General features: G+C 42.6%; 1 protein-coding gene across 1 annotated transcript; it reads left to right on the top strand.

The window, feature by feature from the left end:
- On the top strand, nt 1-24,431 carry LOC116518147 (hemicentin-1-like). Its single transcript, XM_032231419.1, has 7 exons — nt 1-195; nt 7,128-7,451; nt 8,413-8,703; nt 13,213-13,503; nt 14,823-15,002; nt 19,106-19,161; nt 23,704-24,431. Exons 1-7 carry the CDS (start codon nt 144-146, stop codon nt 23,863-23,865), a joined length of 1,356 nt encoding a protein of 451 aa, XP_032087310.1. The 5' UTR covers nt 1-143; the 3' UTR covers nt 23,866-24,431.
- Nucleotides 24,432-25,001: the final 570 nt, after the last annotated feature.

Raw genomic sequence — 25,001 nt, 5'->3', positions numbered from 1 at the left:
GGTTGGGCTTCTCGAAGCAACCTCTTCCGATCTTAGGAGAGGTTTGAGAATAAACCCTTGTTGGTCAAGTTCTCCCGACAACTGGACCCGATGGTGGAGCTGAAGTCCACAGCAGGCAGAAAAACAACATCGCATGAGACAATATGAGCTCACAGCTAGTCAGAATTGTTTTCTTCTTGCCTTTCCTCCTTATAGGTAAGTTTTCTTCTACTTCAGGAAGACGCTGCTCCTGATCCAACATGGCTCTAGTAATTATTACAGGGAAGGAAGATTTATTTATTTATTTTGTCAAACATGTACGAGATAACAGGCATAAGTATAATCATGGACATGAACACAGGAAATAGGTATGAATAAATGGGGACAGTAGGACAGGGACGGTAGGCACGCTGGTGCACTTATGCAGGCCCCCTTACAGACCTCTGAGGAATGGGGTGAGGTCCACTGTGTGGACCTTGAGGTTGAAGTCATGGGGGTTTGAGGATGTAACAACAGAGTCGGGTAGAGCATTCCATGCATTGACCACTGTGTTTCTGAAGTCATATTTTCTGCAATCAAGTTTGGAGCGGTTAACCTTGAGTTTGTATCCAATGTTTGCCCGTGTATTATTGAGGTTGAAGCTGAAGTAGTCATTGACAGGTAGGACATTGTAGCAGACAATTTTGTGTACTACGCTTAGGTCAGACCTTAAGCGGCGTTGTTCTAGGTTGTCCTAAATTTCAAGCCTGGTAGCATAAGGGATTCTGTTGTGAGCAGAGGAGTGGAGGACTTTCTCGTGAAATACCTCTGGACTTGCTCAATTGTATTAATGTCCATTATACAGTGTGGATTCCAGGCAGATGAGCTGTATTCGAGAATTGGTCTAGCAAAGGTTTTGTATGCCCTAATTAGCAGTACAATGTTACCAGGGAAGAAGCTTCACAAAATTTGGTTAACAACTCTTAATGCCTTTTTGGCAATGCTGTTACAGTGAGCTCTGGGACTTAGATCATTTGAGATGGGCACTCCAAGGTCTTTGACCGAGTGAGGGTCGTCTACGAGGTCACATCCACCCAGCTTGTTCTGATTTTGTTTGCCAATGTGTAAGACAGAGCATTATTTGGTTGAGAGTTGAAGTTCCCAATTGCGCAACCGTTCTGAAACATAATCAAGTATAGGATGGCAAATCATATATCTTGTGGTGGGCTGTTTCAACTCGGAGAAGGGGGCAGTGACTTGCTGAAGGCTCCCTCCACTGAAGGACAGGAACCGGATGCGAGAAATAGTTTTAAAAGCAAGCCAAGCCGTAATCTTGAGCAGAAGTCTCCAATCTTGGGAACTTTAAGATTTGTGGACTTCAACTCCCAATTCTGGGAGAAGTTTCCAAGAGTGGAGACCCTGATCTCAGGACAGAGAATAGCAAACCTGCTGTCTACTTGGCAACTTTGCTTCTAGGGAAGGACAACCCTTGACTCCACTGGTATTAGAGAATACCATTTTTCCCCCCTAGAATTAGAATAGAATAGAGCTGGGAGGGACTTTGGAGGTCTTCCAGTCCAGCCCCCTGCTCAAGCAGGAGAACCTATAGTATTTCAGATAAGTGATTGTCTGGATTCTTAAAACCCCCCAGTGATGGAGCACCCACAATTTCTGGTGGCAAGCTGTTGTACTGGTTAATTGTCCTCACTGTTAGGAAGTTTCTTCTTAATTCCAGGTTGCTTCTCTCTGTGGTTAGTTTCCAACCATTGTTTCTTGTCCTGCCCTCCGGTGCTTTGGAGAATAATTTGACTCTCTCTTCTTTGTGGCAGCCCCTCAAATGTTGGAATACTGCTATCATGTCACCCCTAATTCTTATTTTCTTTAGACATGCAAACCAAAATCCTGCAGCCGTTCTTCATGTGTTTTAGTCTCCAGGCCTTTGATCATCTTAGTTGCTCTTCTCTGCACTTTTTCTAAAGTCTCAACATATTTTAAGTAGCATGGTGACCAAAACTGGATGCAGGATTCCAGGTGTGATCTTACTCAGAGCTGGGTTTCTGCCGGCGTTACTGCCAGTTTGGTGTCCATGCGATTTGCTCCACGCGCCCATGCAGTTGCCTGTAAATAGGTCTGCGCATGTGCAGAACATTGAAAATGTCAAAAAAAAATGCTGTGGCAATCAGGGAACTGGTTCGGGGGCATGGTGGGCCTGCCGTCCCTATCGGTTCGGCGACCCAGTCTCAATTTCCACTATCGGTTCACCCAAACCAGAGCAAACCGGTAGCAACCCACCTCTCGTCTTACTAGGGTTTTGTAAAGCGCCATTAAGACTTCACATCATCTTGATTGTAGGTCTCCATTCATACAACCATGAATTGTATTCGCTTTTTTGGCAGCTGCTGCACACTGCTTGCTCATATTCAAGTGATCATTCAGTAGGACTCCAAGGTCCCTTTTCTAGTTACTGTGTTTGAGCCACGTCTCACCTAATCTGTATTTGTATGTTTGATTTTTCCTTCCTACATGTAAAGTTTTGCTTTTCTCCACATTAAAACCTATTAGGGAACTGGGTGCAGCACAAGCGAGGCAAGCTCTGAGGAAAATCCATGCGAACATCATACATTGAAAGCAATCCCCGGTGTCCAAATCCCTCCCCTCTTTGGGAATAATCCAATCAGTTTCCAGTAAAAATGTTTTGGGAACCTGGTGTCTCAGGTACCATTGTAAATTCCTTTCCCAGGGTCAGTGTCCTTGAAGGCAGGAAGATGGCTCGGTCTGACACCTCTGTTTCCTGTTAGTGTCCATACTCCCCAAATTTCCCATAGCATTATTTCACACCTCCAGCACACTTCACCTCTCAAATGCCCCCTCCCCACTGAGGTGGCGCAGTGGTTAGGGTGCAGTACTGCAGGCCACTTTAGCTGACTGTTATCTGCAGTTCAGCGATTCTAATATCACCAGCTCAAGGTTGACTCAGCCTTCCATCCTTCCGAGGTGGGTGAAATGAGGACCCAGACTGTGGGGGCGATATGCTGACTCTGTAAACCACTTAGAGAGGGCTGAAAGCCCTATGAAGCGGTATATAAGTCTAACTGCTATTGCTATTATGGCAGTTGCTAGCGAGCTTCAAAGAAAGCGAAGGTGGGCAGCGGAGAGTTTGACAAAAGTAGGACAGGGAGCTATTTTGGTGCAGTGGTGAGGGCACCAGGGTAAAAACCAGCACACCCTGAGTTCTAGTTCTGCTTTAGGGAGAAAGCAGCTGCATGACCTTGGGCCAGTCATTCTCTCTCAGCCCTTGGAAGGAGGCAATGGCAAACCACTTTGGAAATCTTGCCAAGAAAATACTGCCTAGTATGCCTAGTATGCAATATAGCCCAGGTTCAAATCCCAGTAAGGGTATGGCTAGCTGATGAGAGCTAAATAGCTTGAAATAGATCTATACTAGTCTCCCTTTATTTATTTATCAGCACAAATAATAAAAAAAACCACAAATATAACAAAGGCAACAGTAAAAATATTGGGTTTCTGTCGTGATGGACTCTTGTGACGAGCCGAATGACAGATGATGGAAGCAGTTAGCTTCCTCCCATAATTGGGGCTTACCAGGGGTTGTAAAAATCTAATATATATATATATATATGTCACAACCCCTGGTAAGCCCCAATTATGGGAGGAAGATATATATATAATGGAAGTGTGACCTTCCTCCCATATTTGGGCATACCAGGGGTTGTGACTTTAAATATATACCTTTCACCCTGGCCTGGCTGATAAGGAGTCGAGCTCTGTAGCTCAATGGTTAACACATCTGCCTAAGAGGCAATAGAGCACAGGTTCGATTCCCAGCAAGGGTATGGCTAGCTGATGAAAGCTAAATAGCTTGAAATAGATCTATACTAGTCTCCCTTTATTTATTTATCAGCACAAATATAACATACATACATACATACATACATACATACATACATACATACACACACACACACACACACACACACACAAACATATATATATATATATATATATATATATATATTAGATTTTTACAACCCCTGGTAAGCCCCAATTATGGGAGGAAGCTAACTGCTTCCATCATCTGTCAATCGGCTCGTCACAATAGATACCTTTCAACCTGGGTTCGCTGATAACGGATAAGAGCCTGTGGCCTAATGGCTAAGAAGTCTGCCTAGTAGTAATATAGCCCAGGTTCAAATCCCAGTAAGGGTATGGCTAACTGATGAGAGCTAAATAGCTTGAAATAGATCTATACTAGTCTCCCTTTATTTATTTATCAGCACAAATAAAACACACACACACACACACACACACACACACACACACACACACACACACACACACACACACACACACACATATATATATATATATATATATATATATATATATATATATATATATATATATATATATTCTTGTTCTAATTGTTTGAACTCAGGGACACCCCTCTCCTCCAAAAGAGTAGGGCCGTGATGGCCAACCTATGACACATGTGCCCACATGTGTGTGATCCACTGCACATTCGTGCATGCCTTCCACCGGCCAGCTGATCTTCTGGTCTCTGCCGCACCTGCGAAGACACGAGGTCTTCCCCGATCTTTGCAGTCCCCCCCTCAGCATGCCCTACCTTTCTCCTGCATTCGTGCCTCCCAGGCCTTCCCCAATCTCCGGAGGGTGTTTGGAGTCAGAGCACAGACTAGAGAGGCCTGTTGGCCACCAGGTGGCATCTGAGTCAGGGAGCAGTGAGGAGGAACAGAGGGAGGTTGCCCCTGATATGCATGTGCATAGAGTGGAGAAGAGAAGGGAGCAGCTGTGGAGAAGACCTTATAGAAGGAAATAGGGATGGGTAGCTACTGTTGTGGCCCCTCCCAAAGAGCTTATAAGTGGAGTGATGGGAGGGGAATCTTTGCAAGAAACAACAGTCCACTCTACTAGCCGTTGAGAAACCATTCTGTATGTCTAATCTTGGTTTCTTGAAGATAGCGTTCTAGGCTCCTAGCCAAAGGGTGGCTTTATCTCCGTCATTAGTCGTGGCAGACAGCCAAGCCTGTGTCTGCATATTCATTAGAATCATGGGGCAGAACAGGTTTAGAAACCCCCCCCGTGTGGGGACCTGAGACCGGAGGAAGAAGGGATTATGGGCATCCAGTACAATCTCCCAGGATGTCACATGGATCTTGATATCATCTTGGAAACCTTGCCGATTGTGTCCCACTCATCATTTGTGCAACAGGGTCATAGTGCACGTGAGTTCCACAGCTGGCTGCAGATGCCACATGGAACTTCTACTTGAGATGGGAAACCTGAGCAGAGTCGAAAAGTCCCGAATGATATGGGGAAGTAGCATCAACCCACAAAGAAAAGGGAAGTTGCCAGAGAGCAAAATGAAGCAAATAAAATAAAATAAAACGAAATAATCAAGATCCTAAAACCGAGATTGAAAGTGTGGTGAAACAACACATTATCCAGGTAGTTGCCAGGAGCTGAGACTGAGTTGGAAAAACCAGAAATCAGCTGTACTGAGCTCAGGTAGAATGAATTCGGTTGCTGAGCATGATTTTATGTTTTTTTATTGATGATGGAAGTTTTGATATGTTTGCATATTGGGACGCGGTGGCTCAGTGGCTAAGACGCTGAGCTTGTTGATCAGAAAAGTTGACAGTAAAAATGCAAGTAGAAAAATAGGAACCACCTCTGGTGGGAAGGGAACAGCACTCCATGCGCCTTTGGTGTTGAGCCATGCCGAACACATGACCAGTGAGATGTCTTCGGACAGCGGTGGCTCTTTGGCTTTGAAATGGAGCAGCGCCCCCTGAAGTCAGGAACAACTAACACATATGTTTGAGGGGGATCTTTACATTTAATATTTTGGTTTTTAACTTTGTTTATTGTTGTTACCAGGTGTGAGTCATCCAGAGTCACTTAGCTTTGGTCATACAAATCAAATTCATAATAATAATAATAAAACCTCCCATAAGAAAATAGAGATGAAGTTATACATTCTCTCTTTCTCTCTCTCTCTCTCTCTCTCTTTGTGTATGTGTGTCTCTGTCTCTGCCTCTCTCCCTCTCTCTGTCTTTCTGCCTTTCTCCCCCCCCCCCCCACTCTCACACACACCTCCCACACCACCATGATCAGAGAACATCAAGGACTACACAATGCAACCCTGAGCTAGAAAAATTCTCTTCCAATAAAGGAGAATTTGTGTAGCTCAGGGTTGAAATGAGGGGTACTTGGTGCTCACTGAGCTTGATGGTTTTCTTACAGATGTTTCATTACCCACCTAGGTAACATCATCAGTGCTAGAAGGGAGTGTCATGTGTGGAGAGGAGGAGGAGGAGGAGGAAGGGAGGGGGAGAAAACAACCAAACTCAGAGAGCACCAACGACTCCACAGTTATAAGCATATTGGTTCCCCAGTTTGCAGCACTCTCTCTCTGTCTTGCCTCCCAAGCTCATTCTCACATACCATGACCTCACAGTGAAAATGAGTTGAAATTCATGTGCAGCTTCTCTGTCCTTGAGTGTTGTGACTCGCCAGCAGCCAGTGGAGCTGGTGGCAGACCTGGACAGTGAGGAGGTTGGGGAGGAACCTGGGCCAGTCCTGGAGTCTGGGGAAGGCTCGGACAAGGGCTCTGCGTTGGAGGCAGAGAGGGGGCCAGAGCCATCTGACAGTTATCAGCAGACATCAGTGAGGCAGAAGAACAGTTGGAGCCTGTTCCCAGTGTGCAGATGTGCAGAGTGGCCAGACGAAGGGAACATCTAAAGAACAGGGGTCGACTTGGGAGTAAGGCCACAGGTGGACGATGAATGGCCCCTCCCAGAGGAAATAAAAGAGGAGCGAAAGGAGAGTGGAGTTTGCAGGAGAGCTTTAGTTTGCTTCAGTGGTTCATGACTCTCCAAGACTCCTTGCCAACTTTTGCCAACTTGCCTGGCAACTCTCCAAGCCAGATAAGATCTGTGACTGTAAATCCTCCCTTGAAAGACTTTGCTGGATGTGAATGAGCAGAATTCATAGTAAATTAATAAAATGGGGGGTTGTCAGGACAAGCAGTTTGCTTCATGGTCTCGGGAAGCCTCGGTCAGAACATTGACTACAATGTTTTCATTTTAAGGTTTCAATGCGCTGTTGTGTTTCTGCTTCCCATCCAGGTTCCACAGAGTATCAAGACCCACCAAAGTCTTCGCCCTTTTCCGTCATTCAGACGCCTCATTTTTTGAATGTACCAGAAGGGTCAGACGTGTTGTTGAATTGCGCTGGGGAAGGCAATATGTCTTCAAGATGGTTTTTAAACTGGATGAAGGAAAAAAAAGAGATCAAAAATACAACCTGGATTTCTGTCAGTAAAAATGCAAGCAACAGATCTAGCATTTTAAATCTTATGTCAACTGTTGTTGCTGATTCTGGAATCTATCATTGTGCAATTGAAGATCGAGGAGTGTTGAAAATAGGGAGCACAAATGTGACAATCTGGGGTAAATATGCCTATTTATTTGCTTGTTTATTTATTTGTATATTTATGTTTAGTTATTTCTTTATTTATTTATTTATGCTAGCAAACTCTTGAATTCTTTTTGCTATTGTCCATTCTATGAGAAAGTTACAGTTCAGCCGAATTTGGGAGAGGGCCTAAGTCAGAGGTCTTCAAACTTGGCAGCTTTAAGACTTGTGGACTTCAACTCCCAGAATTCTCCAGCCAGCAGAGCTTGAAGTCCACAAATCTTAAAGTTGCAAAGTTTAGGGACTCCTGGTCTAAGTAGTCTTGCAAAAAGTGGCGTGATTGATTTGCACCTTCTCTGGACTCAGAAACCATATAAAAGTAAGAAATCGGGCAAGACATTTCAAGGCTGTAGATTAACACTCCAGAAAATGGCACCAAGAAATCATTTCTGTCCAATTGCCAATAGGGTGTCCTCAGACATTCAAGATGGTGGCTATGGTAGTAGGACACGCATAAAAAGTATGTAGTGTTTTGAACAGATCCAAGGTCCCTTCCAGCTTTATTCTGATTGATTGATTGATTGATTGATTGAGCAGGGGGTTGGACTAGAAGACCTCCAAGGTCCCTTCCAGCTCTATTCTGATTGATTGATTGATTTATTGAGCAGAGGGTTGGACTAGAAGACCTCCAAGGTCCTTTCCAGCTCTATTCCGATTGATTGATTGAGCAGTGGGTTGGACTAGAAGACCTCCAAGGTCCCTTCCAGCTCTATTCCGATTGATTGATTGATTGATTGATTGAGCAGGGCCTGTGTGTATGTGTGTTTCTGTGTCTGGGTGTCCGTCCATGTGTTTGTATGCTTGAGGTTACAATTGTAATGCATGTGACTCATAATATTTTACACAATTCTATTTCCTTTGCACCAACAGAAAGCAAGGCTAAAATACAGATGCAAATTATGATGGTGATGAGGATGGTTATTTATTTTTTTGCAGAAAAACCCTATGTGGATGTGAATCAGACTCCACCAGACATCAACAAAAAAGCAGGGACTAATGTCTCAATTACGTGCAGTTTTCGCAGCGTTGCCAATCTCAGTTTGATAGAAGTGACATGGTACAAAGACAAGCAGGAGCTCAGAAGCCCAGAATACTCTGAGAAGAAAAAGGGGAAAGTGATTCTTAGACTAATAAAGGTAGAGGTGGAGGATTCGGGATGCTACGTATGTAATATCACGATCGGAGATCGAACAGGATCAGGAAACGGAACGCGTGTTCAAATTACTGGTCAGTAGCAGAAATTTTCTTTCTTTTTAACAAATTTTTAAAAAACATTTTATATGGTCATAAGATAAGCTACAGAATGTAAAAGTAAATAGAGCAGGACCGAACAGAATGGAACAGAATAGAATTCTTTATTGGCCAAGTGTGATTGTACACACAAGGAATTTGTCTTTGGTGCATAAGCTCTCAGTGTAAAGAAAAAGTGTAAAAAAGGAAGTAAAGAAAAAAATACATTCATCAAGAATCATAAGATACAACACCTAGGGGGAAGAGAGGTGGAGAAGAAGGTTTGGGGAAAAGGACAGAAAGGTTGACCTCCCTCTGTTGCAGTAAAGCAAAGCATTAACATCAAACCATGACTTTTTGCCTTTTCATAGTAATAAAAACTAGCCATTTCTATAAGCATCTACCAATCTAATCGATAAAATCCTAAATCAAAGTATCATTTTTCCCCACCTTCAGTACAAAGTCCAGAAGCAATCTCCACTGATGGCCAAATGTGGCTTTTTCAGGCTTGTGCCTCGGTATGCATAATTTCCAATAAGACAAACCGAGACAGGAAGATCATTTTATTACAATTTATCAGAATATTCAGACCAAAGGGATTCCTCATTCAACCCAGATCTTTAGCTTACAACCCTTTTTATAGTTAACATAACAAAGAAACCTGAAAGTGAAAAGTTGATTGGACGGGATAATAGCATACATATTTATTAAAATGAGGTCTGGAGGGGGATAAATCGTAAGGAGAAAGATTGTTTAGGTTCACAAGAGACCCCAATTTGTACTAACAAACTTTTCTTATCAGAAATTAGTCTCCAACTTGTTTATCAGTTTAGGAATGTTAAACGCTAATAAATCTTGAACATCATTTTAAAAGAAAGAATATAAATCAGATTAAAATACAAACTTACTATGTTAGTTAACAAATAAAAAAACACCGTGTTATTTGCCCCTCAACACATAGCCACAAAAGTACTTATGTTCTTTTCTTTAATCAAAATGTTCAATTTAGCCATTTCAGCCAATTCCATCAGCTTCTGCAGCCATTCATGCATGGTGGGAATCGAAGTGTCCTTCCATTTTTGGGTGTACAGCAATCTTGCTGCTGTCAATATGTATAAGATAAAAGTTTGCATCCATTTACAGGAACCATTTGCACCACTCAGGTGACCCTGAGGACATAGACAAACCTCTAAGTGGCCTCAACGGCCCTCTAAAAGGATGCAAATGACCAGCTGTCTACAAGGAGGATAAATCCTTCCATTCCCCACCATCAGTCAGTGCTGAATAAGCTTCTTGGATGAGAAGTGAAACATCTTCAAAATAAAAAACAAGAAAGCCTCTTGGGAAAAAAAGCACCTTTGAAACCCACCCCTTGTTTCCATTCATTGTTTCTTATCCTGCCTTCATGGTTCTTTGGAGAATAGCTTGACTATTCTCCAAAGCACCCCTCTTCTTTATGGCAGCCCCTCAAATATTGGTGCACTCCTATCATGTCATCTCTAGTCCTTCTTTTCACTAGACTAGAGATGCCCAGTTCCTGCAACAGTTCTTCATAGGTTTTAGGAGAGGTGCATCCCACAGCTCCTTTTTTTAGGGTGTCCCAAACTCTTAGCCCGTTCCTCTTAAACATGAAGACATGTTAATGAAAAAAACAAAACAAATAAATATGTAAATACATTTGCTACTCTGCTTGGAATGTGGGCATGGGGTTATCAGTGGATAGCTGGGCAGATCAATGTTGCCATCAATATATATGGCCACCCTCTCTTGCCAGAATGACTTTGAGTGGCTAACAGGACATTCAAAATAATTGCCAACAAATGCGATTATATTTCCTGTATATTTAAAAAGCAGACATACAGTCTGGTAGTTGCCTCATAGCTACCTGTAGAAATGTCAGAATTGAAACCAGAGGCAGGAAGCGCAGAGAGCGAGCAATTTACTGAACATGATGGGGAAGAGTTTTTTGCTGAATGGTTATGTTCTCTCATGAAGACCAGGAAATGTAAAAATAAAAAATAAATAAGTGAGCTCTGCAAGAAAGACTTGCAGTCGAATTTCACTTCTCTGTTTCCAGGATTCTCTTGGCCTACCATGGGTCCTCCTCCAGGAGAAAGCGTTAAAGTCAAGATTAGCCTCTTAAAAGACTTGGAGGAGGGGAATGATAGATATAGTAGATCAGATCAAAGAGTGGATTTCTGTGAACAATCCGGAGGAGGGATGTCAAACTCAAGAGTGCTTAGATCTGGCCTGGAGCAGAAATAGCAAATAACCAGCCCAGGGTGCCTCTGTCAGCAAAAACGGAGCTGGGGGGCTCGTGTGTATTTTCGCTGGCAGAAGGCTGCAGGAGGCCATCCATGCCGAAAATGGGGGTGGGGGTGGGATGTGTGCAACCCCCCCCCCACTCTTTTTTTGCTGGCAGAGGGCTATCAAAATGAACTATAAACAAAACACAAGGAGAAATGTTTCCCATTTTGTATTTGAGCATGCAAGAAGGGACAGGAAAGGAGAAGGGGAAAGAGGAAAGACAAAGAAAAAGAAGGGAAGATGGGAAGAGACCCTGGAAGGAAAAAGAAGAAAAGAGAGGAAGGAAGAAGAAAAGAGAATGAAGAGGGAAGGCTGAGCCGAGGTGGTGCAGTGGTTAGGGTGCAGTACTGCAGGCCACTTCAGCTGACTGTTATCTGCAGTTCAGCAGTTCTAATCTCACCGGCTCAAGGTTGACTCAGCCTTCCATCCTTCCGAGGTGAGGACCCGGATTGTTGGGGGCAAGAGGCTGACTCTGTAAACCGCTTAGAGAGGGCTGAAAGCCCTATGAAGCGGTATATAAGTCTAACTGCTATTGCTATTTCTAAAAGAAGAAAACGAAGGAAGGAAGGAAGGAAGGAAGGAAGGAAGGAAGGAAGGAAGGAAGGAAGGAAGGAAGGAAGGAAGGAAGGAAGGAGATTATAATGAGAATGAGGGAGAGTCTCGGGGAAGACCTTCCCTAGCACTTGGCCAACACAGGTGCCCCTGACACCTTAACAGATTAACAGAATTGGAAGGGACTTTGTAGGTCATTTAGTCCAACCCCCCCCCCCCCAAGCAGGAAACCCTACACCATTTCTGAGAGATGGCAGTCCAGTCTCTTCTTGAAAGCCTCCAGGGATGAAGCTCCCACAACTTCTGAAGGCAACTTCTGTTCCACTGGTTGATTGTGCTCACTGTCATTTCCAGGTTGAATCTCTCCTTGGTCAGTTTCCATCCATTATTCCTTGTCTGGCTGTTGGATGCCTTGGAAAATAGCTTGACCCCCTCCTCTCTCTGGCAGCCCCTGAAATATTGGAAGACTGCTCTCAAGTCTCCCCTGGTCTTTCTCTTCACTAGACTAGCCATGCCCAGTTCCTGCAACTATTCATTGTATGTTTTAGCCTCCAGTTCCTTAATCATCTTTGGTGCTCTTCTCTGCATTTTTTCTAGAGTCTCATCATCTTTTTAACACAAGTGATGTCGAGCTGGCCATGCCCCACCATGGTCATGGTCATGGTCATGGTCATGCCCATCCTCTGGCTCTCCGAGGTCAAACACAACCCTGATGTAGCCCTCAATGAAATCAAGTTTGACACCCCTGATCTGGAGCAATCCAGAAATGTAGGTATTATAACTCACAGCTTCACAGTCACCTCCTTGGAAGCTTTATCACAGCTCTTATCAAACACCCAAATGCTGTAATAGCTAAATGCTGGAAGGTGACCAAGCTTGCCCATGGATTTCAGTCGGTAGTATTGAACTAATCACTTCATGTAAACCAGGGGGGTCAAACTCAATTTCATTGAGGGCTGCATCAGGGTTGTGTTTGACCTCGGCTGAGTGTGTGTGAGGTGGCAGAGGGGCTATGGCCAGTGTGGGCATGGCCAACTAAACCTCACGCCTGTGGTAGCTCGAGTGCTCTGCCAGAGAAAGCGGACTCCCAAGCTTCGTTTTCGACTGCAACAGCCTCCTGCAACCCTCTGCCAATAAAAATGGAGCATGGCAGGGCGTGTCCCTTGCAACCTCCATTTTTAGCTGCGAGGACCTTCTGCAACCCTCTGCCAGCAAAAACAGAACCCAGGAGGGCCGCATGTGGCCCTCCTGAGCCAGTGGTGGGTTTCCATTTTTTTACTACCAGTTTGTATGCACACGGCACTTATGCACATGTGCGGAAGTGCCCGGAGTCTCCTGCTGCCGCTACGATCTGGGCCGAACTGGGAGTAACCCACCTCTGTCCTGAGTTCCATTTTTGCGGGCAGAGGCGCCGTGGGCCGGTCCTGCGCTCTTTCCAGGACAGCCTCACAGGCCAGATCTAAGCATCCCGCGGACCTTGAGTTTGACGCTCCTGGTGTAGGCCGTCTTATGTCTCAGCATGTCCAACTCAAATCTGCAGATGGAGCTGTCTCACGAATGCAGCCCGTATCAACCCAACCTTTAGGCTTTATTGGACCCTTGACCGAAGGTTGCTGTAATTATTGTCCTTTCCCCTCCCCCTCACAGCTGCAAATCCATTGCTGATCCAGTCACCATCTTCCATCGAGAGGACAGAAGGGGAAAACTTCACCATGGACTGTAGAGTCCAAGGGAACGAAACCAAACTCCTCTCTCATGTTTCATGGTATAAGATTGCCTCTGATGGAAAGAAGAGGGTAATGACACATGGAACACGCAAGATTCTGAAAGACCGAGCTTCTCTGGTTTTGAGGAACATCAAACAGGAGGATGCTGGAAATTATATCTGTGAAATTGATAGATATCGCCCGGGGACTGGAACTAGGGTGACAATCCTTGGTAAATAGAACAATTTTCTGCCCTTCCTATGAGAATGATCCACAGTTTGTGGCTTAGCATGGCTGGTGAATCCAAGTCATTGTAGGTTCTCCTAGAAATTGTTAACTGTGCCATAACTTCAACTAGGAGATGTCTAGGTAGCCTAAACCCATCAGACAGGAGCTTAATGAACCTGATTGCCTTGATTTCTCCCTAAATAGATCTGATATAGCTGATATTGCTGTTACAAATTTGCCTCTCATAGAGAATGTTGGCATAGAAACCAGAGCATGTTGTGATGTTGTGCAAACAACTTAGGAAATGGTATTAGCCTAAGTATTAGTATTAGTAATAGTATTAGTAATATGTTATTATTACGATTATTATTAGTAATACTATTATTATTATTAATAATAGTAGCATTAGTAATAGTAATAGTATTAGTAATAGTATTAGCTTAAAATGTGGGATGTGGTGGCTCAGTGGCTAAGACACTAAGCTTATTGATCAGAAAGGTCGGCAGTTCAGTGGTTCGAATCCCTAGCGCCACATAATGGAGTGAGCTCCCGTTACTTGTCCCAGCTTCTGTCAACCTACCAGTTCAAAATCATGTGAAAAATGCAAGTAGAAAAATAGGGACCACCTTTGGTGGGAAGGTAATAGCGTTCAGCCTACAGCGTTTAGTCATGCTGGCCACATGACCATGGAGACGTCTTCGGACAGCGCTGGCTCTTCGGCTTTGAAACGGAGATGAGCCCTGCCCCCTAGAGTCAGGAATGACTAGCACATATGTGCGAGGGGAACCTTTACCTTTTAAAGATGTGGGATGGGATGTATATTTTTTCTCCCTCCCCCCCACTCCCAAGTTGTTGAGTTTGCAATTCTAAGAAAATGTCTGGAGCAAGGAGTACAGGCAGTCCTCCACTTACGACAGTCCATTTAGTGATCACTCAAAGTTACAACAGCACTGGAAAAAGTGGCTTGTGACCATTGCGGCACCCCCATGGTCACATGATCAAAAGTTAGATGTTTGGCCACTGACTCACATTTTTGCAGTGTTCCAGGGACACAGGATTCCCTTTTGTGACCTTTGACAAACAAAGTCAATGAAGAATCCGGATTCACTTAACAACCGTATTGCTAACAATTGCAGCGATTCACTTAACAACTGTGGCAAGAAAGGCCTTAAAATGAGGAGGGGGGAAATTTGCTTCTGTTGGTTAGCAACAGAAACCGTGGGCTCGATGGTGGTCATAAGTCGAGGACTGCTTGTAGATAAGAATTTCTCTTTGGAGGCTCTCCATTATTACCAGCTCACTTGGTGTTGCTTGTTTAAACAGGACGTGAGAATCCATCGCAGATCACCAATGATGATGATGACAACAAGAAACCAGGTCCACCCCCAAAAAATATCATGAGTGAAATCGGAATCCCTGTCGGGGTTGGAGTAGCCACAGGCACCCTCATCTTCTTGCTGATTCTGGGCGTCCTGGTATGGAGATCCAAGAGGAAAAATAAAGGTGAGACCTTCTTCCACAGCTGTCCTTTCAGAATTTTCATTCTCAGAAGGAGGGGAAGAAACCACAGGTCTCTTCCCATGATTTTGAGTCAAGTAGAAGAATCTTGATAGACCTTGATGTCAACCATCCCTCTGGCACATGCAGCAAAAGAAACTCTTCGGACATCATTTTACCAAGAGTCTAACTTTACGGATCGATCCATAGAGGTACAATAGAAGCAAAGCCAGTTCTGAAGTTTTCACGTGAAAAGCTGCAGAGATAAAATCCCTCGTTTCCCCTCTGGGACCACCCACTATCCAGTGTCCACCAATCCAGGGGAGAACGTTTTTCTGCTCAGGTGCTAAAAGGACGCGTGCACATTTGATAGCCGTCCCCAAGCTTCCAGAAAGTCTCCGGAGCCTGTGGATGGCAAAAAAATGGGCCTACCAAAAGTTTAGAAACGAACTTCCTGTTGGCCTGTTGGCTCATGTTTTGCCCTCCCCAGGCTCCAGAGGCTTTCCTGAAACCTGGGGAGGGCAAAAACGGCCTCCCCCGGGCCTCTGGAAGACCGGAAACCAGCTGGCCAGCACACATGCGTGCTGGAGCTGATATAGGGCATTGCACGTGCCTGCACCCTTTTGGCACCCAAGCAGAAAAATGTTCACCATCACTGGTCTGGATTCTTCTTAAAAACCTCCAGTGATGAAGCATCCACAACTTCTGGAGGCAATTCAAAGGGTGCTTATCCCATATTGTTTAGCTAAAAGTCTGAAGAAGCTTCTTGGGTGAGAAGCAAAACGCCTTCAAAAGAAAAAGCAAGAAAATCCAGTTGCCTCCTGAAAAAAAAAGCACCTTTGGGACAGCCATGACCTAGACGATTGAGAATCTCTACAGACTTTTAGCTCTACAATGTGGGATGAACACTTTTGGAAGAATGTGGTAGCAGGTAATAGGGTCGGTGTGGCCAGGGTGGGCATGGCCAGCTCAACGTTACTCGTGTCAGAGGCCCCTGTGGTGGCCCGAGTGCTCTGCCAGTGAAAACAGGCTCCCGAGCTGTGTTTTGGCTACAATTGTCAGGGTTCCAAATAGCATCCGAATGTAAATCAGAGTCCAAGGCAAAGGATTCCTCAAAGTTCCAATTTATTAAGAGACCCATGTTGGCACATCTGGGAAAACCTGAATCTGAAAGCTTCCCAGTTTTGCCCCATCCAGTTGAAAGTTCAAGAGCTTGCCCCCATACCCACAAGTCCATCACATGGTCCAATCTCCCACTGCCATGCTGGCAGCTTCCACCCATCCAGTTCCTGTCAGGTGCAGAGATGCAAAGACAAAGGATGACTTTGGCTTCCTAGGAATAATTTTGTTATGGCTACATATCATCTATCTCCGTACAATCCCCCCTCCCATTTTCCCACAATAGAAAAATGCATGATAGAATAATAGAAAGTGTGGCAGGCTGGAAGGAGGAGCCACATCGCAATGTCACAACGTGCTGTCTTAATATTCTGAGACCGCAGTTGACACTTTTGCCGCTGGACGGTCCATTGAGACCTAAACCATCCCATAGAGATGGTGATCAGGAAGACAAAGCCTTGCTGGTCTCAGGGACACCGCAAAGTCCCTGATAGACCCAAGGGAAATGCTTCAAGCCAGCGGTAAACAGACAGCCCCCAGGCTGATGAAATCGGGACACTCCGGAAGGAAGGAAGTGAAAAGAGACAGTGAGTCCATCTGGTGAGGTATTTTTTCTATTTTGCTAAAGACTGCCCAAAGAAACTTTTCTTTAAAACCAAATTAGATCCTTAAACAAAAGAACTGAGCGGCGAAAATAACCCTAATTGGATCGCTGTGGAAAGTTTTTTTCTTTGTAACTATTTTTTGTGGATTGAAGTGCTTGCAACGTTTTTCATCTCTCCTCTTAAAGTGAACGGATTGATTTTTTTTCTTCTGCTTTTTGTTGCTTTATTTTTTGACTTCTGGATTAAAACCTTCCTTCTTATTTTAACAATTCTTCCTATTACTTGTTATTAAATCTCACTAAAAGAAATCTAAAGAACTTTGTTTCCTATAAGCCAGAGATAAATATTAGAAGGTGAAAAATTAACAGATAATTTTTGGAAAGATACAGGTTGACAATGAAATTTGATAATAAAAAAATCAGTTGATTTTGGTGATTAATAAATAGGAATTTTGTAACCCTTGGATATTTATTCATTAACAATTAATTAACTATATAATAACAATAAGGAAACGATAATGGATACAGTTTAATGATATATACATGTATGGTAATCTAGCAAAAGAAATGTTGATATAAATTGCAAATTGTGACTTGGGAAAAATACCTATAAAATTTTATTAACAAATTTTTATTTAGATCTTGTTATAAAGGTATAAGATTTTTCTTTTTTGGGGGGGGGGTCTGACGAGAGGAGATGGGACATAAGTAGTAAATGATTTTTAGCCAATTATAATAACAACAAGGAAATGTTAATGGTCATTGTTTAACAATACATACATGCTATGGTATTGGCAAAAGTAACTTGGATATAAATTCTAAACAGTGAGTTGGAAAAAAAAGGGGGGGAGGTTTAGAAACTTTATTAATTGACTTTAATTAAAAGATGTTATAAAGATGTAATGTTATTGGAGGATTTTTTGAAATAGCTAATGAATGCCATTATGTGGTTGTGTCTTTAAGTATGAATGATTTGCGGTAAAAGCATGTTCAAATAATTGTAGTCAAACGAGAATTGTGGTACATTAATAGTAAGATATACAAAGATTTTTGATTTAAAGTGTATAATCTAATGTGAACGATAAGTAATGACTGTGGAAGAAATGCACAAAAGTTATCGGTAACCAATCGACACACTTTCTACAAGATGTAATGAAGGATGATTCTTTTTTTGTTCAATTAAAATAAAATAAAAAATTTCAGAAAAGAAAAAAAGAAAAGAAAGTGTGGAAGCCAAAGATCCAAACGAAAAGATGGCTGCAGGCCCGACAACAACGCCCTCCTGCAACCCTCTGCTAGTGAAAATGGAGCTTGGAAGAGACACCAGCAAGCCTCCCAAACTCTGCTTTCGGCTGCGACAGCCTCCTACTACCCTCTGACAGCGTCGACGGTGCTCGGGAGGCCCACACATAGCCCTCCCAAGCACCATTTTTGCTGGCAGGGGCACTGCAGACTAGTCATTTGCTGTTTCTAGGGCAGCTCCACAGGCCAGATCTAAGCATCCTGCGGGCCGAATCTGGCCCCCGGGCCTTGAGTTTGACACCCCTATTCTAGACAAACATTTCTCAAAAGGAGGCATGCCTTTTGCAAAAAAAATAACCCTCGCCATCTCCATTAGTTTCTTATGTGGATATCTTCCTTTACCAAGAGACCTCCAGTCTGTGCTGCTGAAAACATGTATGTAAATGTATAAAATCATACAACCTCCCATGTACTTTATGAGAGTGGTATGATTGATTGGTCAATTAAAAAAACAAAGATCTTGGAAGTCCCTCTGAAGCTCAGTGAGGTATAAACGTCTTAAAAGCAAGAGGATCATCTTCAAAGGATGGCTGGGGAGGGATTTAAACAGCTGTGGCCATTCCCAGAGGTGTTCATTCATGGATGAAGCACCTGAAGGCCAGTAAACAAATAATGGATGGAAACTGATCAAGGAGAGATTCAACCCATGAAATAAGGAGGAATTTTCTGACAGTGAGAACAATCAACCAATGTAACAGAAATTGCCTTCGGAAGTCGTGGGAGCTTCATCACCAGAAGCTTTCAAGAAGAGATTGGACTGCCTTATGTCAGAAATGGTGTAGGATCTCCTGCTTGGGTAGGGTGGGGAGTTGGACTAGATGACCTACAAGGTTCCTTCCAACTCTTGTTAATCTATTAATTCATCAGTGGAACATCCTGCCTCAAGAATTTGTGGATGCTCTGACATGGGAAGCTTTCAAGAAGAGACTGGACTGCCATTTGTCAGAAATGATGTAGGGTCTCCTGCTTGGGTGGGAGGTTGGACTAGATGACCCAGAAGGTCCTTTTCAACTCTGTTAATCTGACTCCTTCACAACAATCCTTGAATGTCATTGAGGAATAATATTTTGTGTTCCTCTTGTAGGAGCTGCAGAAAACCCTCCGGAGGTTGAGCCCACAGAAGTCAAAGAAGACAAAAAGGTAAATCAAATGATTGTTTCATCATGAAGTCACACCAGGGTCACTCCATCCCTGTACTTGGCATTTACTGGGTGTTTAAATACTTTGGGTTTTTTTTAAATAATTTTTTCTTGAACGTTTTAATAGCACTGCAGGTGGTCCTTGACCTATGACCATTCATTGAGTGACTGAAGTTACAACAGCAGGGACAACAGTGATTTCTGATTGATTTTTTCACTCTTGTGACCGTTGCAGCAACTTGAGGTCACACGTGATCAAAATTCAGATGTTTGGCAACTGACCCATATTTGTGACGGTTGTAGTGTCCTGGGGTCATATGATTCATCTTTTGTGACCTTCTCACAAGATTGATCTTGTTGAGATGGATAAACTAACTTCTTTGATTAGAGGAAAGACAATATCAACCTTTATTGCTGTCTGAAAACCTCTGATGTGCAAAATGAAAATAATGAATTTGTGGTTTGAGGATTCGACAGGATAAATTATAGAAAGACAAGAGTCATATTGCTACTTCATAGAGAGAAATGTTAAAATATAATTGTAATGACTGTGAAGAATATAGGAAGTCAATTCTTTATAGCTTTTTTCTATTCTTCCCTCATTTTTTTCCTTTTTAGCTTTTTCTATCATTTCTCTCTTCTTTTTTTGTTATATATATATATATATATATATATATATATATATATATATATATATATATATATATATATATATATATATATATATATTAGATTATACATTTATATTGTGTGTGAACAGAGTTGGTTCTGGGTATCATTCACATCAATCCAATTCACAATAACAATATTAGTAATCTCTATTACATTTCTCAAATTTGAGTAATCCTTATTATATTGTTCAAACATATATACTCAAAAAATGCCAGTTCAGTGTGCAAAATTATTAATTAATCCTCCACTGATGACCAGGACTGAGCCCCAAATTTCTGTTGTTATGTGAGACAGTAGTTAAGTGAGTCTTGCCACAGTGGTTAAGTGAATCATTGCCATTGATAAGTTAGTAACACAGTTGTTAAGTGAATCTGGCTTCCCCATCAACTTTGCTTATCAGAATGTGAGTCAGTTGCCCAGCAGCTGAATTTTGATCACATGACCACGGAGGGCCATGTAACGGTCGTAAGTGTGAAAAATGGTCATAAGTCACTTTTTTCAGTGGTGTAACTTCAAATGGTCACTAAACAAACTCTTGTAAGTCTTGTAAAGATATTGGCTGATGATTTCTTGTTAAAGTCAGATCTGCAGTATCTTTAAATATTAGCACTGTATGAGCTGTCCATTGTGTAAATATTACTCATCGGTTATTTTAAAAATTCATCCTCAAGGCATTTATAGTAAGGCTGGGAGATTTTCTGGAACAGATGTTGTTTCTGTTTTTGACTTTTTAATAGCTTCTTACTTTTATAGCTCCGTTCAACATTTGCTTGGTTTTCTGTGATTGTCGGGAAATTCTGTTTACCTAAATATTCATCTAGAAATATTTCTTGACCTGTGTATAAAGTACAATATTGATGAAACTCTTTTTGCACATTTGCATTGCCTGTCATTACAGTATTTTCTTCTTCTCGGTTAGTATCGCTTGATTTTCGTTCTCTTTTTTTAAGTTAAGTGCCCATCATTTCCCCGATTTATTTGCAAATGCAAAATGTCCTTGTTTTGCATAATTCAGCTTTATTTCCATCTCTGTCAGTGTTAATACAGTTAGTTGCTGCTGTGGAAGTTTGATTTGGTGACTAATAGTTGTCCTTTCTGGACAGTTTCAAATAATCCCCCCCCCCCCGCAACCTATCCAAAATTGCTTGCATTTTCTCTTACCTTTTCTTTTTAAACCCATTATTATGTTGTATAAAACATCCTCTTACAAACACTTGGCTTGCACTCTAAACAGTTCTTACTTCTGTGCCTTTATTAAGAACAAAACAGAATATCAGCATTGGAAGGTACCTTGGAGGTCTTCTAGTCCAGCCCCCTGCTCAGGCAAGAAACTTATATCATTTCAGACAAATAGTTCAATCTCTTCTTAGAAACTCCCAGTGTTGGAGCACTCACAACTTCTGGAAGTAAGACATTCCATTGGTTAATTGTTCCCACTGTTAGGAAGTTTCTCCTTAATTCTAGGTAGCATCTCCCCTTGATTAATTTCCATCCATTGTTTCTTGTCTTGCCTTCTGCTTGTTTGGAAAATAAGTTGACCCCCTCTTCTTTGTGGTTGCCTGTTAGATGTTGGAAGACTGCTGTCATGTCACCCCTGGTCCTTCTTTTCACTATCCATTTGAGGTTATTCTCAACAAATTATTTTAGCTTCCTTTTGCAATTTTCTATTGTTTCCTTTCCTAACAATATCTCTTTCCACCCACATCTAAAAAGGCTATATTTTTTTCCTTTTAAAAGTTAAAATCACTGAATTGTGGTCTGAAAAACTCTTTGATGAGGATTCTGCTATGAACATTAGTAGCCACAGTCTTAAGCATCCAAATAATACCCATTCTTGGGGGGGGGGGAGTTATATCTTTCAGAAACATTTTCTTTTAAGTCACTATTTTTATATTTCCATTCATTGTCAAACTCCCAATTATCCACCAGATCAAAATGAACCTCTGGTAGTTTGCTTTTTGTACAGAGCTCTATATTTTGCTGGGAAATTCCCCCTTTCCAGAGAGCACCAATTTTTATACAGTATCTGCATACTTTTGCAACTCTAAAAGAACACTGACCTCTTGTAACATGTTGGGGCATCAGGAGCAGGGTTAATGTTATGCAACTAATGGTTGTTTGTCAGCCCTGTGAGGTAGTCCAGAAAAAGAAGCACACAATACAATACAATACAATACAATACAATAGCAGAGTTGGAAGGTACCTTGGAGGTCTTCTAGTCCAACCCCCTGCCTAGGCAGGAAACTCTACACCACTTCAGACAAATGGCTATCCAACATCTTCTTAAAGACTTCCAGTGTTGGGGCATTCACAATTTCTGGAGGCAAGCTGTTCCACTGATTAATTGTTCTAACTGTCAGGAAGTTTCTCCTCAGTTCTAAGTTGCTTCTCTCCTTGATTAATTTCCACCCATTGCTTCTTGTTCTACCCTCAGGTGCCTTGGGAAATAGTTTAACTCCCTCTTCTTTTGTGGCAACCCCTGAGATATTGGAACACTGCTATCATGTCTCCCCTAGTCCTTCGTTGCATTAAATTAGACATACCCAGTTCCTGCAACCATTCTTCATATGTTTTAGTCTCCAATCCCCTAATCCTCTTTGTTGCTCTTCTCTGCACTCTTTCTAGAGTCTCCACACCTTTTCTACATTGTGGCGACCAAAACTGAATGCAGTATTCCAAATGTGGCCTTACCAAGGCATTATAAAGTGGCATCAACACTTCACGTGATCTTGATTCTATCCCTCTGTTTATGCAGCCTAGAATTGTGTTGGCTTTTTTAGCAGTTGTTGCCCACGGCTGGCTCCTATTTAAATGGTTGTCCATTAGGACTCCAAGATCCCTCTGCTAGACACCTAGCAGCTATTGCTCTATCCTTGTAGTAAAGTTACGTTGACAGACTCTTGCAAATACATTTCTTCCTGAGTGGGTAGTGCCATGGCTCAGTGGTTAAAGACAATGAGTTTATAAACTAGAAAGCCGACAGTCCAGGGTTTGAGACCCAAGTGTTGCATGGCAGAGTGAGTGCCTGTTTTCGCCTAGCTCATGCCCACCCAACAATAGCAATAACACGTAGACCTATATACTGCACAGTGCTTTACAGCTCTCTCTAAGCAGTTTATAGAGTCAGCCTATTGCCCCCAACCATAACAGAGTGATAGTAGTAAGCTGTTGTCTCAATCCTATTAAGGTGGTTTGTTATTCATTGCATAAACCCCCAAAGGGGGGGTCAATTTATTATAAAAAGATGTTGAGACTCTGGAAAGAGTGCAGAGAAGAGCAACCAAGTTGATTAAGGGACTGGCGGCTAAAACATACGAAGAACGGTTGCAGGAACCAGACATGGCTAGTTTAAAGAAAAGAAGGACCAGGACTGACAGGATAGCAGTCTTCCAATATTTGAGGGGCTGCCACAGAGAGGAGGGGGTCAAACTGTTTTCCAAGGCACCCAAAGGTCAGACGGGGAATAATGGATGGAAACTGATCCAGGAGAGATTCAATCTAGAAATAAGGATAAATTTTCTGTCAATGAGAACCATCAACTGAATCAACAGAAGTTGCTTTCAGAAATTCTGGGAGTTTCATTACTGGAAGCTTTCAAGAAGAGACTGGACTGCCCTATGTCAGAAATGGTGTAGTAGGGTCACCTGCTTGGGTGGAGGGTTGGACTAGATGACCTAAGGTCTCTTTTGTTTACTCTGTTGTTCTATGTGTACACAAGTGATGGGAATTATTCAGTCTGTTTCTGGCAAATGGTCTATGAGAGCCAGTTTCTTCGTGGAAGAACACATTCTTTTTTTGTTCCTGTTTAGAGAACTTGCTGCTTTTTCATGTCACAGTTAAAATCACCCTCCTTCTTCTGTCTTTCTAACAGCAAACTTTGACCAAGCAAATGAGCGATGTGACATATGCTGACATCAGATTCCACAAAAGGGAAGCTCAACCAGAGACTGAAGTTGTGTATGCAGAAGTGAGATTGGGCACAAAACGGCCTGAACACAGAGACAGAGGGACCCAGCCTGCAGGCCTTCACTGAGAAAAGAGGACAGAAGGAGGTATTCAGAGCTGAGTTGTCTTCAGAAGTTCCTGAGATAGGTCCTACCATGAAATGGATGGTTCCTTTCAAAGCCCATTGCCTTACAAGTCTTCACCTGTTTATCCATGAATGGAAGAATTGCAGTCTGCCTCCCCTTTCTCATTTCGGTAGAGATAGACAAACCTAAACTGAAGCCATCATGGCTTATCTAGACACAATGTCTTCCAGAGGAGATCCCTTTTTTTAAAAAAAAGATCATCTTTTATGGAGAAGCATCTTTGCTTGAGCACCTGGAAGGCAGCCTGGGATACAATATACTCCACTGGGATAAAAGGATCTCTTTTTATTATTATTATTGTTATTATTTAGGCAATATTCTTATTGTTTCTGATGTTGACAATTGAAAACCCTCACAAGCCTTGAATGGGACTTTGAGATGTGCAAAAATACAGAAGAACACAAGGGGGCAGAAAAATCCTGAAAAAGAAAAAAAAACAAGACATTCTGTCTCCATCTAGTGGTCATCTGAATTTCTGCAGCCAACCTCTTGGAGGCCAACATTCAATTATAACAATATGGCAACTGAACATTTCCCAGACCTGATCCATTTCTGCTAGAAATTCTCTCAAGGGATGCATCGGAAGTGATCTGTTTGCAGACCACACACCGGCATGGTGGAAGGCAGCAGGAAGTGAGGCATAGAGCACCGGTTGGCAAGGAATCCAACCTTCTTTCTGACACGCCTCCTTCTCTTTTTCTTTTCAACGCCCTCTTCTCTATCTCCTCACCTCTGCAGGAGAACTGAGGGCAGCAGATGGTGAAAAGGAAGTTACATTTTCCAATGGGTGAGGAGGGGGGATTTGCATTAATAACAGTTTTAGAGCTGGGGACAGGAAGGGGACAATAGAAGATGCCCAATTGGATAGTGGACACATTGTCCATCTTACTGTGTTAGTGGTAGCATGGCAAAAATGTGGATTCTCATACCAGGAAAATTGTATGAGGGGAGCCAATTTATAGTAATTTTCACAAGTACTAGTTGGCTGGAGCAGAGAGCCCTTTCCTTTTTTGCTATCTGTGGCTACATCTGCTTTTAAGCAACATTTCCTCAGCCTCAACTCACCCCTCTGCCATAA

This window comes from Thamnophis elegans, chromosome 14 (assembly GCF_009769535.1).
Source record: "Thamnophis elegans isolate rThaEle1 chromosome 14, rThaEle1.pri, whole genome shotgun sequence".
In the NCBI taxonomy this organism is placed as follows: domain Eukaryota; kingdom Metazoa; phylum Chordata; class Lepidosauria; order Squamata; family Colubridae; genus Thamnophis; species Thamnophis elegans.
This window is presented reverse-complemented; position numbering and strand designations above follow the sequence as displayed.

What these genes read in the sequence shown, in the direction of transcription:
- LOC116518147 (XM_032231419.1), top strand. Translation starts at nt 144, where the DNA reads ATGAGCTCACAGCTAGTCAGAATTGTTTTCTTCTTGCCTTTCCTCCTT. An exon ending in CACAAATGTGACAATCTGGG is followed by an intron (nt 7,452 to 8,412) that starts GTAAATATGCCT and finishes ATTTTTTTGCAG; the next exon opens with AAAAACCCTATGTGGATGTG. An exon ending in AACTAGGGTGACAATCCTTG is followed by an intron (nt 13,504 to 14,822) that starts GTAAATAGAACA and finishes TTGTTTAAACAG; the next exon opens with GACGTGAGAATCCATCGCAG.